The sequence below is a fragment of the Carcharodon carcharias genome, chromosome 15 (genome assembly GCF_017639515.1).
Source record: "Carcharodon carcharias isolate sCarCar2 chromosome 15, sCarCar2.pri, whole genome shotgun sequence".
In the NCBI taxonomy this organism is placed as follows: domain Eukaryota; kingdom Metazoa; phylum Chordata; class Chondrichthyes; order Lamniformes; family Lamnidae; genus Carcharodon; species Carcharodon carcharias.
Window position 1 is genome coordinate 3,376,197 of NC_054481.1, and position 18,305 is coordinate 3,394,501.

The 18,305-nt window shown below is 40.2% G+C and overlaps 1 protein-coding gene across 4 annotated transcripts in view; it reads left to right on the forward strand.

Moving 5' to 3' along the window:
* The window catches only part of smg1 (SMG1 nonsense mediated mRNA decay associated PI3K related kinase), a 162,583-nt gene that overhangs the window by 21,114 nt on the left and 123,164 nt on the right, over positions 1-18,305 (forward strand). Inside the window, exons 2-4 of one of the 4 annotated variants that reach the window (XM_041205851.1) lie at positions 4,306-4,469; positions 7,720-7,836; positions 11,049-11,201. In XM_041205851.1, coding sequence (XP_041061785.1) covers positions 7,782-7,836; positions 11,049-11,201 — 208 coding nt within the window. In that variant the 5' untranslated portion in view covers positions 4,306-4,469; positions 7,720-7,781. The remainder of the gene's footprint in view (positions 1-4,305; positions 4,470-7,719; positions 7,837-11,048; positions 11,202-18,305) is intronic. The other 3 variants (XM_041205852.1, XM_041205850.1, XM_041205853.1) reach the window with 3 other exon arrangements.

An 18,305-nucleotide genomic window follows, 5' to 3' on the forward strand; every position in this document is an offset into this window, starting at 1 on the left:
CGCCTTATACTATTTCCTATACTTATCTATATAATCACATTATTACATTACCAGATGCATGCATTAACTTAATATATATAGAAGCCCTTCGCATCAATAGAAATCATTCCAGTTCAGAGTCCAGGATTTTAAATGTTCAATTTTCCCTTTAAGCTTCAAACTCTTGATAAAGCATCTGCCATCAGAGTTTCTCATTCAGCAACATGTATAATCTGGAGATTAAATAGTTGCAGTAATGAACTCCATCTAAGTAGCCTTGTACTCCTGTCTCAAAATTTGCCCCGAAACTTTAAAGGATTGTGATCTGTATAAACAATTGTTTCTGGCTAATTGTTTGCAACATAAATTTCAAAATGCTGCCACACTAACACCAAACCCAAAATTTCCTTTTCAATCATTGAATATCTTCTCTGTTGTACATTCAACTTCCGTGAAATATATCCTATTAGCTTTTCAATTCCAGCATAGTCATCTTGTAACAATACGGCCTCAATGCCTATATCACTGGCATCAATGGCCAACTTAAATTGCTTGGCATAATTGGATAGTGCCAAAACTGGTGGTGTAGTTAATACAGTTTTCAAATGATCAAATCCCTTTTGACATTCTTATGTCCATTGAAATTTCTTGTTCTTTTTTAATAGTTCAGGAGCAACCACACTGCTATAATTTAGTACAAATTTCCTATAAAACCCACTCATGCCCAGAAATCTCAAAACTTCTTGTTTTGTTGTAGATACTGGGAAATCCACGATAGCCTTGATTTTCACATCTCTCTGAGCCACTGTACCGTGTCCAATGCTATAGCCTAGGCACATAACTTGTGCTTTTGCAAATTCACTTTTAGCCAAGCTCATCACCAAATTAGCTTCTTGTAATCCAGTCGATCTTTGTGATACATTTCGATTTTCCCACTTTTTCGGTGCAGTCTTCCAACCATGGTAGAGGATATGAATTGCATTTGTCACCGCATTCTGTCGATAGCCCACATGCAGTCTTTGTATCCCATTTGGTTTCAGCACCAGTACAGTAGGTGAATTCCAGTTACTGAAACTAGACTATATGATATAATTTTGAAGCATGAAGTCAATTTCTTCCTGTATTTGTGATAATTTTGCCGGATTTAATCCATAAGGATGTTGCCTTACCAAAGATGCAATTTCTACAGACACATCATGTATAGCTAAATCTAACCTCCCCAACTAATTTCCACAAATAGCTTTGTGTGATTGCAATAGCTTTTGGGTCATGAGGACTCGAAACGTCAACTCTTTTCTTCTCCGCCGATGCTGCCAGACCTGCTGAGTTTTTCCAGGTAATTCTGTTTTTGTTTTCACTTTGACACTTGTCTGGAAGCTAACTCAATATTACATTTAAGTTTTCAAGTACCCCCTCATTATCCGATTTGATTAGAGGAAAATCAATTTCAGAATCCTGCATTTCTACTTCTTTCTCATTATCTACTACCAATAACACCTCCTTTTGGTCCTCTCCCCTGTCAAAGTTATTTTTAAGCATATTTACATGACACACCCTCTGCTTTCTTCTATCTGGAATATTTATTAAATAATTTACTTCACTCAGTTTCTTTTAATCCTGTAAGGCCCCCATTATACCATGCCTTTAATGAATCACCCAGCACTGGTAACAGAACTAGCACTTTCCAGCAACGAAGTTCCGAGTTGTAGCTTTCCTGTCTATTTTCACTTTCTATGCTTTCTTGCTGTGATATCTTTAAATGTTTCTTAGCCAACTCACATGATCTGTCTAATCTCTCTGAAGTTTGATACATAATCCAGGAGAGTAGTTTCTGAATTTTGACTCACCAATTTCTCATAAATCAATTTCAGTGGTCCTCTTACCTCATGACCATAGACTAGTTTGAAAGGACTAAAACCAGTCAGTGCATTAGGAGCGTCCCTGATAGCAAATAACAAGAATGGAATTCCTCTAACCCAATCCTATGGATCATCCTGACTATACACTTTCATCATAGTTTTTAGAGTTTGATGCCATTTTTCCAAAGCCTCTTGTGACTCAATGATAAGTTGTTGACTTAAATTGTTTTATCCCCAAACAGTTCATTGCTTCCTTAAACACCTGGGACATACAATCAGATCAGCGTTCATATTTAATTTCCCTAAATGAACCATATCTTACAAAAAAAAATTTAGTTAACTCTTCCACAATCATCTTTGTTGTAAAGTTTCTCAAAGGTATTGCTTCAGGAAACCTAGTAGATGCATCCATTATTGTCAGTAAGTATTGATTTCCACTTTTAGTCTTAGGCAGGGGTCCTAAACAATTAATTATGACCCTAGTGAAAGGTTCTTCAAATGCTGGAATTGGAACTAAAGGTGCCGGCTTAATTACTGCTTGTGTTTTCCCTATTACCTCACGTGTGACATCCCTATGCAATCCAGGACAAAAAAAAGTTTTTGTTTCTTTACCAGCGTCTTTCTAATTCCCTTTTTTGTTTTCTTTCTCTGTTCTGCCTTTCTGCCTGTTCCTTTTGATATGCTCTTTTGTTTTCTGCTGCCTCTAGTTTCATTTCTTGCATTTCCAACTGGACTTGAGCCCATTCCAATGAACCACCCCTAGGAGAACTCAGTCTCTCAGGTATTCCTTCCAATTTCAAATGTTGTGGGGTACCTTCAATTATGTCTGATTTCCTCACCCCTGCAGGTAATCCTAATTCTAATTTATCTGCCAATTCCATTAAATTATCTTTCTTTACTTCTTGTAAACCAACCCAAGACAACTCCCAGACAAGATTTGGCAATTGCCAAAGCTATGTTGCAGTCTCACCACTTCAAATAAAATAACCTCTCTCCAACTCTTGAATTCAAGATGCTTTTCATACTCATAACCATAAGATTCACCAACCCCAAACCAGTCAAGGAGTTTCAAATATATCCTGCAAAGAGCCCCCAGTTTTGTTATGGCTTAGCCGATGGTAAATGCTGAGTTGTTCAAGCCCTAAAGGGATCTTGAAGCAACTGCCACAAACTACCTTGCAGTTTGTATGTTTGCATGCCTTGACTTCAGTAGTAATAAGATTACCAAGTCTTAAAGGTTTTACAAAACTAAATTAAACATTTATTAATAAGAGAATAACTTTTAAATACATAGATCTACAAATTACTACTATGATAACTCCCAAATCCCTTAATCAATCTAACTCCCAGTTACACATTCGTGAAGGCAACAGTAAGACACACCGATTTTAAAAGACCCTGGCAAGGAAACATGATACCCTGAACCAGTCAAATTCAAAGTGAGTTCTCTTAACTTCAGTCCCTGGAGGCAGCAGTTTGGTACATACAGGCTGTAGGCTTTTCACACTTGGACCTTAAACTGCCTCCCTTATAAGCAGTCTTCTCTCCTTTATATGTATTTTCCCCATTGAATGCAAATTCCCATTGTTTCACTATGTCTTTGGACTTTAGCTTTCTGATAATCTTTCATAGCACTAAGTTTTACCAGTAATCTTTGGGAAAAATGAACACTTTCTAAACTACACCTGGCTAGGTGACACATTTCACTCCCCCTTTTGAAAATAGCCTAGTGTGGTTTATTTAATGCAGATGTTCCCTTGACACCTATGTTTCTAAACTTCCCCGTGTTTACGTAATTAACATTTCAAACCTAACTTCTCCTCTTACATCAAAGCACCCATGCCAGCTGCCTCTAATTCAATTAAGCCTCTCTCTCTCTCTCTCTCTCTCTCTCTCTCACACACACACACGCACACATTTAATTGTACAATAAATTTCAATAACTATGGATTTTATTATATCTTCCTGACAAGCTACCAAAGATTGTTTTTATTTTTCCAAGACTACACCACTAATAAAGAATTGCATTTACAAGTGAGGTTGTAAGCACTTTTTTGGTTCTGATTGAAAAGCAGAGTGACCAAACCTTAGCAGACAATTTGGGTTTTTAGAATGGAGCAAAGTGCATGTCACAGTGACCCTAGAGTGAAGAGAACAACTGTCCCCTCTCTTTGGGCATCTCATCTAAATAAAGAGTCAAGCACACAGGGAACTGTAGTCAAGTAGGCCAGACAATAGGGTGGCACGCTCCCTTCCGTGAAGGGAGTTAGTGAAATAGTTGGGGTTTTGCAGCCTTCATGGGTATTTTCTGTTGTTAGCCCAGAAATTGGCAGGTTTATTGAATTCAGGTTCCGAGTTTGTCATGATGGGATTTGAACTCACTGCCTCTTGGTTGTATGTTCAGCGTCACAACCACTACACTACCATTTGTATTTTTTACTTTATTGTATGATGTTTCACTTTTTAGGATTGACAGTGCAACAGCCGATCAAGACAATTTAAAGTATCCTTTGGCCAGGGACCGGGGCAATTCTGCCTCTTACGGATTGCACTCTACCAGTTCCGCCAGTGTGTCACGGTATAGACACGATGATATTCGAATCCTCACTGGATTTCAAAATGAAGAAGGGGGTAAGACTAGCTTAAAGCCTTAATTATTTTCAACTCCACATTCCTACATTGAACCATTAATGAATTTGATTTTCAGTTTCTATCTAATGTAGATTAGGATTGAGTGTATTATCCCCAACGCACCATGATCCATCTAGTGAGTGAACATGTACTTAGTTCCAGAATGAGTAATTCATTCAGGTTCTGAATTTGGAAACACTGCATTCTATTTTTTAGTGGCAGCTGTGACTCAGTTGGTTGCACTGAGTCATGGGTTCAAGTCCCACTCCAGGACTTGAGCACAACAATCAAAGCTGAACTGCAGTGTAGTACTGAGGGAGTGCTGTACTGTCTTTCCGATGAGACGTTAAGTTGAGCCTGTCTATGTCCTCGTGGCTGCATGTAAAGAGCCCATGGCATGTCTCAAAGAAGAAAAGTTATTCCTGGTAAAAAAAAAACAAATATCTGGAAAAACTCAGCAGCTCTGGCAGCATTGGCAGAGAAGAGCACAGTTGACGTTTCGAGTCAACTGTGCTCTTCTCCGCCGATGCTGCCAGACCTGCTGAGTTTTTCCAGGTATTTCTGTTCCTGTTTTTGTTTTGGATTTCCAGCATCTGCAGTTTTTCTTTTTTATCTAAGCTATTCCTGGTGTCCTGACCAATGTATACCCCTAAATCAACATCGTTAAAGCAGATTAACTGGTCATTATCACCTTGCTGTTTGTGGGAGCTTGCTGTTGAAATTACAACATTATAACAGTGACTAACTTATTCATTGGTGTAAAGTGCTTGGGGCATCTTGTGATTTTGAAAGGCGCCATATAAATGCAAGTCTTTAAAACCTGCTCGGCTGTTGCTTTATGATTCTTGAGTATTTTGCATGTTATGGTTAAATGCTTATGCTAGAACAGGTATTGCTCAAAAATTAGCTACTTAAAGTTCACATTCTTCTTATGAGAATGGAATTTATTGAACTTTTTAATAATTTGTCATTTGCACAATGCTACTATAACCTTTTGTTACATTTTCTGGAAGGCTTCTGGCCCCAAATGTTTGTTTATTAAAAAGTAATTTTGGGATCTGGGCCCCACTGGCAATTATTGCTCATCCTTACTGGTCCTGAAGAAAGCAGTGGGCCAACTGAGTGACTTGCTAGGTCACTTCAGAGGGAAGCTAAGCATCAGCTATGTTGGTGTGGGACTCGAGTAACAAAGGCCAGACCAAATAAGGATGGCAGGTTTCCTTCCCTAAAACACACTGAACAACTTCCCAATAACTACATTCCAGTTCTGGCTCCTTGAGTACTTTAATCACTCCACCATTAGTGGCTGTGCCTGTGGCTGCCAAGGCCCAAAGCTCTGAAATTCCCTCCTTAAGCATCTCTGGCTCTCTTTTTCTCCTTTAAAATGATCCTAAATCCTGTCCTCTTGGCTCAAGCATCTGGTCGTCAGTCCTAATATCTCCTTATGTGGCTTAGTGTCAAATTTTGTTTCATAATGTTCCTGTGAAAAACGTTCACATATTTTACTATGTTAAAAGTGATATATAAATACAAGTTATTGTTGGTCATATGTCAGTCCTTCCAGTTTGAAGTGGCAGTGATAACTATGCCATTCTGCAGTAGGCTGTACATGTAAAGCTTGGCAAAGCTGTTCTATAATCTCTTAGCATGCACTTTCATTAAGGATGTAACTGGTTGAGAGAAACTGTTCATGGCCTGAATACTTCACTTTATATGGTGGCTAGCTCCACCATGGTAGCCTCTTAACTTCTGTGCCTCAACTGCTATCATTCCTGTAGGTACTTGCCACTGTGTTTGTTCTGTTAGCTGCCACCTTGCAAGCATCTTGCACATCTCCTATAGGACGGTGCCCTGGGCCGGCAACCCTGTTTTGCTTCTCTTAATTATACCTTGACAATTTCAACTGAATATAGAGGTGCTTGCACCTTTGGCCAGTCATGGTTCTTTCTCTGTAGAGCATCAATATAACAACCCTTTTAAGTGGCAGTTTCAGCTTTTCTAGCAAGTTCTCGCAGGTCAGCCAATCTGGACTGAGAGTTCATGATGAATAAATATTGAGGCTGGCATTAAGAGTTCCTGCAGAATTGAACCAGTATGTTATTGGCTAGCACCAACTTTGTTGTGCCACTGCCTTTCTACTCTTAATACCCATTAATGGAAAACTTACGCTTTTGCTTTTCTTTGAACGATGCTGAATTGTGTGACCTTGGGCTAAAGAAAATATTAGGTTAGTTGGTTGGAGGTGAGGGGAAGCTGAATATTGAAACAGGATATAATTACTTGCTTGTGTGTAATTAGATGAATATCTTGCCACATCTTTCTTTGGATGGAGGAGTGGTGGGAAGAAGAGGTGAGAGTTGAGGTTCCAGCATTGTGTGCGTGCACTTGATATAGTTCAGTTATTTCCAGTATTAAATCAGCTGCCTCTTGAGCACTTTTTCTCTGATCTGTATTCATGTGTGAAAGGAAGTTTGCAACATTTGCTTCCTGGAACTGGAAGCACAGGTCATGGTGGCTTACACCAATGAGCTAAGGGTTCTTAATGGCACTAATACTCCTGATTTCACATAGCTGTCACAGTACAAACTTCATTTATGTAGCTTCTTAGTGAGCAGCAGAGTGTTGTATGGCAATCTTCCCTGCCAGTAGGGAGGGTATCACAAGGCCCATTGTATGCAGAGCCGGATTTGCGTATTAATGTCACTCTGTTTGGGTACTACCATTCCTAACTGTTTTGTATAGATTTGGAGGTGCACTTTATTGACTACTGCTCCCCAATAAGCATAATCACTTCCAGTTTAATTGTTATGCCTAATATGCAGAAGTGGCTTTGTCTTTTTAACAAATGGAAATTTGCTAATCCCATTGGGCATGCTTGCTTTCACAGGTGGAACTTAAAACCGCTTTTGTGGTTGTTTGCTTTTCCAAAACTGCAATGGTAACTAAGTGTGGAGATGAATAACTGGAAGCATACAAGCATAATGTTAATCATAGTTTAAACTAGCAGGTACAAAGGAATAGTGACGTAAGACCACCATGTAGAGACACAGGCTGTAAGTGCTAGCCTGAGGAACTCCAGATGCTGTACTAAACTAGCATGATGACTCTCAGCATGGTAACTGGTCCCAAATGTGCTGCGTAATGGGGCATTTGTTTGTATCTTTAAAGTCTAATTATCCTTACAGTCATAATTGTTTGAAGAAATTGCTTGGGGCTTTTAAATTCTGCCCCTTTCTCTCTTTTCCTGTAGAAAGGAGGTCAGAAAGAGTAAAAGTGGGAATGAGAGCAGAGATTCTGCTATAAAGGGAGAGAATGAGCAATGGACAGTGTGCCGTAAGAGCCTTCCTTATGTCAGGTATGGGACTAGGTTAGTATTTCATAAAAAGCTGAACTAAGAGCACTGGGAATGTAACAGACAACAGTACATTGGCCTATACTAATGTATGAATAAGATGGACCAGGAGAAGACCTGATACAGGAAAGGACCAGAGCAAAAGTATCCAACAACACACAGTTAATTTTGCATAGGACTGCAGTAACTTAAATAATGTTATATTACAGAAGTGCAAGTTATTTCATCATTCTGTGATTTTTATTTTAGCTAATGCTGGAACTAACATATATTTCAAAAGTAGATTTTATTTTGTGTATGGTGTATTTGTAGTCTGTAACCCAAGAACAGCTAAAGCATATGTTGAGTCATTGACCGGAGTCCAAGTTGCTTGTTTCTTGTAAGAGATTCATTTGGCGGGTTTTATTTTCAATGCTTTTTTTCTATCTGTCCTTCACTTCTCCTCTTATCATGCGTCCAACTAAAACTGCAGCTCATGGTCCAGTGATGTTATTGGACCCCAGTCTGCATTTTTAAAGAGGACCTTACTGCCTTCTTACAATGGGTATTGCTCAAGAGAACAGGCTAATATCAGGGAAATGGCAGGAAGACAGCAGGATTAGAGGGGGTTAGTGACCGCCTTGTTTTAACTGTCCCTCAATAGTTGGCAGTTAATAGTAGGCATAGATGGTGAGAATTGTGATTTTTTTTTTAATCTTTATAGATAAAGGATTATCTTTATAACTCTTGTAACTATTGCTGGGTATGGCAACTTTTATGTTTTTACAACTCTAAAATCTATCCTGTTTGCACACATCTTCACATCCAATTATTTTAAATACACATTCTAGTTATGAGGAAAGATGCAAGAATATACGTACAGCGCACCATTTCAGAAGTGCATCAATAAATGCTCCATTGTGCTTATCTCATGATCATTGAACTTTTTGTTCAAACTTTGGTTCCTTGAAAACCAAAGTGCATCAGTATTTTTTAAGATCAACTGTTTCGCTGCTGACCTTTTTTGGAGTTTTTATTTTTTTTAAAATGGGTGTCTCCTCTGTTTGAAGCTGGGAAGTAGCCTGAAGGTTGAATACTCTTTAAAAAAAAAACTGGATTCCTGGGCCTACCATACCATCCACACTGGAAAGACTAAAACATTGGTGTTGGCATTGCAGAGATTTCTGAACTATGATTGTTTGGCAGAGAAGCTAAATTGTTAATAGATTAATTCTAAGTTTCTCCTTTTTTGTGAGCGCTCATCAAAGTTAGTACTGAAGAACCCCGATTGAGGAAAATTATGTGAAGTGGGTGCATGTCTATTAGAAACTTGATTGAGACTACCCAAACTCATTTAACAAGCAGTGGAAGATTTTCATCCCATTAATCCGAATGGAATTCAGACCCCAGTGAAATGTGGAAAAACACACTTCTCCAAGTCCTTCACTTTCTCACCGTTGTTCTCTTCTTTCTTCCCCACCAACCGGCCTCAAATAGAAAGTACTGTGCACCAGTTATGTCGTCATGGGTTATTTCTATTTAACTTTCTTGAAGCTTTTTGTGAGGATTATCAATGGGGATAGGAAGAATTTTTTTCAGGCACCTAGTGCTAGCATCAAGGATCCCTGAGATCAGAAATGGCACAGCGAGATGCTCCCTTCACTCTGCTGCAGAAGTGTGCTTCAGCCCCATCGCCTGAAGAGCATCTGCTACTGCCCTCACCATGTGGCATCTATATTGCATGTCCCACACCAACCATTCTTGGGCTTGTGTGAGTGACGCTGCCTATAAGGAGCATATTAGTGTTGTCTGCCCATGTTCCCCAAAGCCTGGGTTCAAACTCATTTATGACCTCGCAACCAGCAGAGAAAAAGGACTTGCAGTCATCAGATTAGGGTGGATTTGAACCAACGTGTCAAAGGTGAAAGACACCCATTTCCCCATGTCAAATTATTTTTGAATAGAATAACATCTGATTTTTGATTTAATTTTTTGAATTTGGATTTTTGGATAAGTCCTATCTGTGAAAATAAATTTAATGGAAGACTACTCTGCAGTTTGACATATTACCACAGTGGATGGACTGGCATGAAGAATGTCAGTGTCATCAACAAGTGTGTCCTTAATGGCACAGTTTTCATTTCAAGATGCCAAGTCACAGAGCAGAAATGGTGAATTGGCTAGCAGTTAATGGATTGAATGGAATATATAAACACCTGGAGTTAGTGCTGATAGTGCCAGCAAATATCGGCATTTGCCATCATTACTCTGCTGAAAATGACAGCAACTTTGCAGAATAATGTGGAAATCCAGAAGTTGCAGTTGTGACTTTATGCTCCTCCAGCAGGCATGCAGGTGAGGTCCTCTCAAGTGCAATCCCTAAATGAATTGACACAAACTTCTGCTTTTATTCTGTAGGCTTGCTGTAAAAACCCTTAAAGGTTGCACCTTGTTGAATGAGGTAACTGGGTTTTTAACGGCATATGAAGTGCATAACTAAAAACACCCTCATGGACCCTGAAAAGTGAATTTTCTATTTGTGGAATGTCAAAAACCTCTATTATAAACTTAAAATATTTTTGTTTTTTATGCTATTTTAGTTTTTGTCTTAATCCAATTATTTATTTCACTATTTGAAAATTTAAATTAAAAGTGAAAGATAATCAGTCATTTTAACTTTCTGGTTTCCTGTCTCGCAATACTTAAATATCATTGGCTGCTTGCTTTGCTGATATCACTGATGCTGGATGCCTGGAGACCCCTTGACATGGTGCCAGATTTAAGCTGCCATCAGAGAGGGGAAATGAGTGCCACAGCTAGGTTTAGATCTTTATGGGCAAATTCCTTCAAGGTTAGCGGCAAGCACCATTCACCACTGACTGCAAAATCCAGTCCTAAGTACCTACGATTTTTATGAGCTGAAACTTGCACATTTATTGTGACCCCCTCTAGATAGAGAACATGTTAGTTTCTTTAGAAAGTAAACTTAAAGATATTTTGCCTGCAATAGCTGGTGCAAGCAATACGTGCATTGATTTGGCATTCTTCCAAACTGAGCTGTATACTTTTCCTCTTCCTGTACATATTGGGCGTCTGTTAATTTATAATAGCTATTGGTTTGGAAAAGCAGTGACTTTAGAAATACTGTTTTGCGTACCTTTAAATTTAGCATAATTCATGAAAATGACTAAGGAAAGCTTTCTGAAATTAAGTTTTGTTATCTGAGAAAATTTGATTTTTTTTTACAGGTAGGTACGATGTCAATGGAGGACTTGGTGAAAATGCTTATGGTCGGAAGTCGCTGGGGCAAGAGCTGAGGGTTAACAATGTGACCACGGATGTAAGCAGCATTCAGCATGGGAGTCGTGCTTTAGCCACAAAGGAGATGAGGAAATCACAGGGTAAGAGTTTTAAGAGTCTCGTGTCTGAGCAGTTGGTTGGTCTTACTGGTAACCTTTCTCCCAACTAGCAGAGGCAAAAAAAAAATTACCTAGCCCTTCAAAGGTTTTTGCTTTATCGCAACTGACAATATTTTGAAATATCTGTTCAAATGTATGTTTTTTTTTAAGGGCGTGCATTATAAGCTTTTTCACAATGGATTTATAGTGGGATATTACGCTGCACAGAAAGAGTACCTTCAATGCAGTTTCATTGTGCCAAAGATCTTTTTTTAAAAAAGTTTTCAAAAAAATTTTTGTCAAACTTTTAAGTTTGTTTAGCCAGGAACTGAAAAGATGGCTATTCCTGCTATCAGAATGAGAGTCACCCATTTATAGCTCCAATTTGGGCCTGAACACCTGAAATCTCACATGCCTAGGAAGCTCTTTAATAGGTAGTGATGACCCTGTCTTATCTTTTTTTTTAATAGGACTGCATGTGTTACCCTTTAAATTAATTATCTATTTACTTGGCGTATTACTTTTTCAGGTAACTTTTGCCATGAAAATACAAGTGCAGGTAATTAAAGCCATAAAAAGGCCACAGCAATTGGGGTTATATAAATGGAGAGCATGGTGTCCGGATGAAGGATACCTTTGTGCAGAGCATTGGTTAGGCCATACGTTGAACTTTGTGCACTTGTATACCCAATTAATGAAGGGGCATCAAAAGTTATAGAAAGCACATAACATAGATTTGCCAGCATGGTACCAAAGATGAGAAATTATGGTTGAGAGGAGAAATAAGATACTGGAACTATTTCCTAAATTCTCTCCTGAATGCCTAGGCTCTCTTTTAAGGCTATGTGTCCTTGTTGACTCATTCATACCTACCCTATCAAATGCCTAGTATCTAGATGAGCATAGCTCCAGCAACACAGGAAGTTTGACACCATCCAGGACAAAGCCTGCTTGATTGGCACCCCACCCACAAACATTCACTCCCTCCACCGACACACAGTAGCAGCAGTGTGTACCATCTACAAGATGCACTGCAGGAGCTCACCAGGACTGCCAAAAAAAGCACCTCCAAACCCATGACCACTACCATCGAGAAGGACGAGGGCAGCAGACACATGGGAACAGCACCACCTGGAAGTTCCCCTCCAAGCTACTCACTTGGAAATCCTGACTTGGAAATATATCACTGTTCCTTCACTGTCACTGGGTCAAAATCCTAGAACTCCCTCCCTAACAGCACTGTGGGTGTACCTACACCACATGGACTGCAGTGATTCAAGAAGGTAGCTCACCACCACCTTAGGGGCAATTAGGGATGGGCCTAGCCAGTGATGTCCACATCCCATGAATAAATAAAATTCCTTTCAAATTTCTAAAAGTTTCAATCAAATTAATCCTTAACTGACTAGAATACAAATCTAGTTTATATAATCTCTGTTATCGCACAGCAGATGGTGAATGCCAAGCTGCTTAAATCCTAGAGGGAAACTTGAAACAGCTGCCACAACTGTTTTGCAATTTGTGTTTTATTTCACGATGTGTGCCTTAAATTCAGTAGTAATAAGTCCACCGAGACCTGAGGTTTTTTTACAAAACTAAATTAAACATTTATTAATGTTTAAGCACATAGGTCTGCAAATTACTACTATAATAACTCCTCGATCCCCTAATTAATCTGGCTCCCAGTTACGCCTCCGTTAAGGCAACAGTGAAACAATAGAAGCTTAACAGACCCAGGCAAGGCAATACCCTGGACAGTGATCCTCCCTTACACACAACCTCAAGTCCTTCATATATGTTTCTCCTTTTTAATGTAAATTCCATTGTTCCAATATGTCTTTGCAACTTTACTTTTCTCATATAAATCTTTCATAGTACTCATATTATCAGTAACCTTTGGGAAAAATAAACACACTGTTTGGCTTAGCTTTTTGCTAGATGTAACATCCTACCATCTCTTTGAAGTTCAAACTACATTTATCTAAAAATTCTCGTTTTCCCCTCACTTCACATTCTAAAACTTCAATTATGTATACTTTTCTGGTCAATATTAACCCTCAGGATGTTGATAGTGGGGGGATTCAGTGATGGTACTGTCATTGAATGTCATGGGGTGATGGTCATTGCCTGGCACTTGTGTGTCGTGAATATTACTTGCCACTTGTCAGCCCAAGCCTGAATGTTGTCCAGGTCCTGCTGCATTTGGACATGGACTGCTTCAGTATCTGAGGACAAAATCAGAAAATGTTGGAAAAACTCAGCAGGTCTGACAGCATCTCTGGAGAGAGAAAAACAAAGTTAACATTTCGAGTCCACTACCATTAACAATCCTTTTGTCCTTTTAGTTCATGACATCTTTGTCAATCCCTCCTTTGTCCCCATCTATCGCTGACCTTCTATCCAGCTCTACCTGCCCCCACCCCTCCTTAAACAGTATAAATTTCATCACATTTCCACTTCTTGAAGAAGGGCCATATGGACTCGAAATGTTAACTTTGTTTTTCTCTCTGCACGGATGCTTTCAGACCTGCTGAGTTTTTCCAGCATTTTCTGTTTTTGTTTCAGATTTCCAGCATCTGCAGTATTTTGCTTTTATCTCAGTATCTGCGGAGTTGCAAATGGTGCTGAACATTGTGCAATCATCAGCGAACATTCCCACTATCTGGCCTTATGATAAAAGGAAGGTCATTGATGAAGCAGCTGAAGATGGTTGGGCCGAGGACTCTACCCTGAGGAGCTCCTGCAGTGATGTCCTGGAGATGACGGACCACCAACAACCATAACCATCTTCCTTTTTACTTGGTATGACTCCAACCATTTGAGAGTTTCCCTCTGATCCCATTGGCTCTAGATTTGCTAGGGCTCCTTGATGCCACAACCTGTCGAAGGTGGCTTTGATGTCAAGGGCAGTCAATCTCACCTCGCCTCGAGAGCTCAGCTCTTTTGTCTGTGTTTGAACCAAGGCTGTAATGAGGTCAGGAGCGGGGTGCCTCTGGCAGAACCCAAACTGAGCATCAATGAGCAGGTTATTGCTAAGCAAGTGCCTTTTGATAGCGCTGATGATGGAGAGTAGACTGATAGGGCGGTAATTGGCCGGGTTGGATTTGTCCTTTTTGTGTACAGGACATACTTGGGCAATTTTCCACATTGCCGGGTAGATGCCAGTGTTGTAGTTGTACTGAAACAGCTTGGCTAGGGGTACGGCAAGTTCTGGAGCCCAAGCCCTCAGTACTATTGGTGGAATATTATCAACTCCCATAGCCTTTGCAGTATCCAGTGCCTTCAGCTGCTTCTTGATATCAAGTGGAGTGAATCGGATTGGCTGAAGACTGGCACCTGTGATGCTGGGGACCTCTGGAGGAGGCCGAGATGGATCATCCACCCAGCACTTCTGGCTGAAGATTGTAGCAAATATTATCTTTTGCACTGATGCGCTGGGCTCCCCCATCATGAAGGATGGGGATATTTGTGGAGCCACAGCCTCGAGTGATTTGTTGTATTGTCCACCCCCATTCATGGCTGGATGTGGCAGGACTGCAGAGCTTAGATCTGATCTGTTGGTCGTGGAATCACTTAACCCTGTCTATCACTTGCTGCTTATGCTGTTTAGCATGCAAGCAAGCGGCCCTGTGTTGTAGCTTCACCAGGTTGATATCTCATTTTTGGTATGCCTGGTGTTGCTCCTGGCATGCCCTCCTGTACTTTCTTCATTGAACCAGTGTTGATCTCCTGGCTTGATAATGGTAGGGGGTGGAAATATGACAGGATATGAGGTTGCAGATTGTGGTCGAGTACAATTCTGCTGGAGAGAGCTGGAGCTGTTTGAGCTGTTGAGAAGTCTTGGGCTGCAGCAAGCAGTTTTATTCTGAAATGAATTCCATAGCATTAGTGGGGAGGGGGTGGTAGTGGGGTGGTGGCGGCATAGTGGTATTCCAGAGACCCAGGGTAATACTGTGGGGGGGCCTGGGTTTGGATCCCACCACGGCGGGTGGTGAAATTTGAACTCGGTGAAGATCTGGACTTAAGAGTCTGATGATGACCATGAAACCATTATCAATTGTTGGAAAAACCCATCTAGTTCACTAATGTCCTTCTAGGGAAGGAGATACGTTGTCCATCCTTGGCCTGGCCTACATGTGACTCCAGACCCACAGCAGTGTGCTTGACTTTTAACTGCCCTCTGAACAAAGGCAATTAGGGATGGGCAATAACTGCTGGGCTGGCCAGTGATGCCCACATCCCATGAATGAATGAATAAATAAATAAAATATATAAAGCAAAGTGGAAAGGTCACAGGTCACGTGGTACACCTTTTTCTTGGAGGTACAGCTTGTGTGATAGTCCTGGATATTTAAGTATCTGTAAGGGAGTGTTGCCTGGAAAGTGTTTACTTTTGCGTTCGACCAAGTGGAGTGTTTTGGGGAATAGGGAATGTTTTGTAATACTAACAATTGTTTAATCCGGTGTACTTAAGTTTTTTAAAATAAAACTTTTACTTTTAAGTTTTTAAAAAACCTCCTGCTGAGATTGGTATGTTGTCTTTTCGTTATTAGAATACAAGAAAAGGTTGTGACCCCTAAGCCCTGCTTCCCTCTGGGATTTGGCTTGCGCAGCAATTAATGCCAGCTGTGGTCATAAATTTCTATCTTAAATGGGTGACCTGTTACTTTTAAACGGTGTCCCTAGTTCTAGAGTCCTCCACAAGAGGAAAGCATCCTTGCAGTTTCCACCCTGCCAGATCTCAAAATCTTATATCTTTCAATAAGATCACTCATTCTTTTAAACCCAAGTGAGCTTAGGCCTTACCTGCTCAACCTTTCCTCCTAAGAATAACTCCTTCATTCCAGAAATAAGCTGAGTAACCTTCCCTAAACTACTACTTGTGCAATTATAGCCCTCGGGATATTTTTATATTTTATATTCGGGATGTAATTATATTTTGTTCGGAGACCAAAACTGTATGCACTACTCCAGATGCAGTCTCATTAAGGCCCTGTATAGCTGTAGCAGCACTTCCCTACTTTTATACTTGCAATAAAGGCCAATATTCCAGTTGACTTGCCAATCACTTGCTATACCTGGATGCTAACGTTGTGATTTTTGTACCAGGGCACCCGGGTCCTTCTGTACCACATTTCTGCAGAGCCTCGCCATTTAAATAATATTGCACATTACTATTCTCTCCTGCCAAAGTGGACAAGCTTGCATTTTTCCACATTATACACCGATTATCCTCACCTTGAATTTAAATATTCAGATAGCGGAATACGTGATTGGATTTAGGCAGAAGCTAAAATAATCAATATTTGTGATTTTTTTTATCATGGGGCAGTTGGCATTCCACAAATATAAAATTAGCATTCAGGGCCAGTGAAGTTGTTCACCAGTAATTATGGCTTAGTACACCTTTTAAGAACTCATTTGTACCTCATTCAACAAGGTGTAACTTTTCAAATGTTTTTCCAGTGCGGCTAACAGTGTAAGAGTGGCAGTTGCATCACTTTGCTTTGAGATTACACTTTGTGGGGAGGTCCTTTAACAGCACATCCTTGAAGGGCGTAGAATCATTGACCTCGTTATTCCGTGCATATGCAGACTTTTAAAAATTTATTCACAGGATGCGAGCGTCGCTGGCTAGGCCAGCATTAATTGCCCATCCCTAGTTGCCCTTGAGAAGATGGTGGTGAGCTGCTGCCTTGAACCGCTGCAGTCCATGTGGTGTAGGTACACCCACAATGCTGTTAGGAAGGGAGTTCCAGGATTTTGACCCAGCGACAGTGAAGGAACGGCGATATATTTCCAAGACATGATGGTGAATGCCTTGGAGGGGAATTTCCAGGTCCCTGTGTTCCCATCTATCTGCTGCTCTCGTCCTTCTAGATGGTAGGGGTTGTGGGTTTGGAAGGTGTTGTTTAAGGAGCCTTGGTGAGTCCCTGCAGTGCATCTGGTAGATGATACACACTGCTGCCACTGTGCACTGGTGGTGGAGGGAGTGGATGTTTGTGGGTGGGGTGCCAATCAAGCAGGCTGTTTTGTCCTGGATAGTGTCAAGTACCTCCAGTGTTTTTGGAGCTACAGTCATCCAGGCAAGTGGAGAGTATTCCATCACACTCCTGACTTGTGCTTTGCAGATTTTGTACAGGCTTTGGGGAGTCAGGAGGTGAGTTACTCTCTGCAGGATTCCTAGCCTCTGACCTCCCAAGACTCCCAAGTTGCTTTCTGTTTGGTAATGACAGTGAACACTGTCAGTTTTGCATTTAGGGGGAGGCGCTGGTATAGTGGTATTGCTACTGGACCAGTAATCCAGAGACCCGGGGTAATGTACTGGGGACCCGAGTTTGAATCCCACCATGGCAGATGGTGTTATGGCACAGCAGATGGTAAATGCTGAGCTGTTCAAATCCCAGAGGGAAACTTGAAACAACTGCCACAACTATTTTACAATTTGTATTTATTTTGAGATGAATTCAGTAGTAATAAGACCGCCGACTCATAGGTTTCTTACAAAACTAAATTAAACTTTTATTAATAAAAAATTTTTTTAATGATTTTAAGCGCATACATAGGTTTACAAATTACTACTATAATAACTCCTAGCTCCCCTAGTTAATCTAACTCCCAATCACATTTCCGTTAAGACAACAGTAAAACACAGATTTAAACAGACCAAGGCAAGCAGACAGTCAAATTCAAAATGAGTTTTTCTCAGCTTTGATTTCTTATAGACAGCAGCTTGAAGCTTAGATGCTAGAGGCTTTTCACACTTGTGTTAGACCTTAAAACACCGCCTTCCTTTACACAAAACCTCATCTCCTTTATACATATTTTCCCCTTTTGAATGCACATTCCCATTGTTTCACTATGTCTTTGGACCTTACCTCTCTAATAATAATAATCTTAGTACCAATTTTATCAGTGAGCTTTGAAAAAAATAAGTACAGTTTGGCTTAGCATCTGCTGGCTAGGTGTAACACCTTACCACCTCTTTGAAATTCACTACTCTAATTTATCTAATACCTCATTATAAAACCCCAGCCATGCTTATTTATTTAATATTTCAAACCAACTTCTCTTGATATACCAGAGCCTTCAGACCAGCTGTCTCTA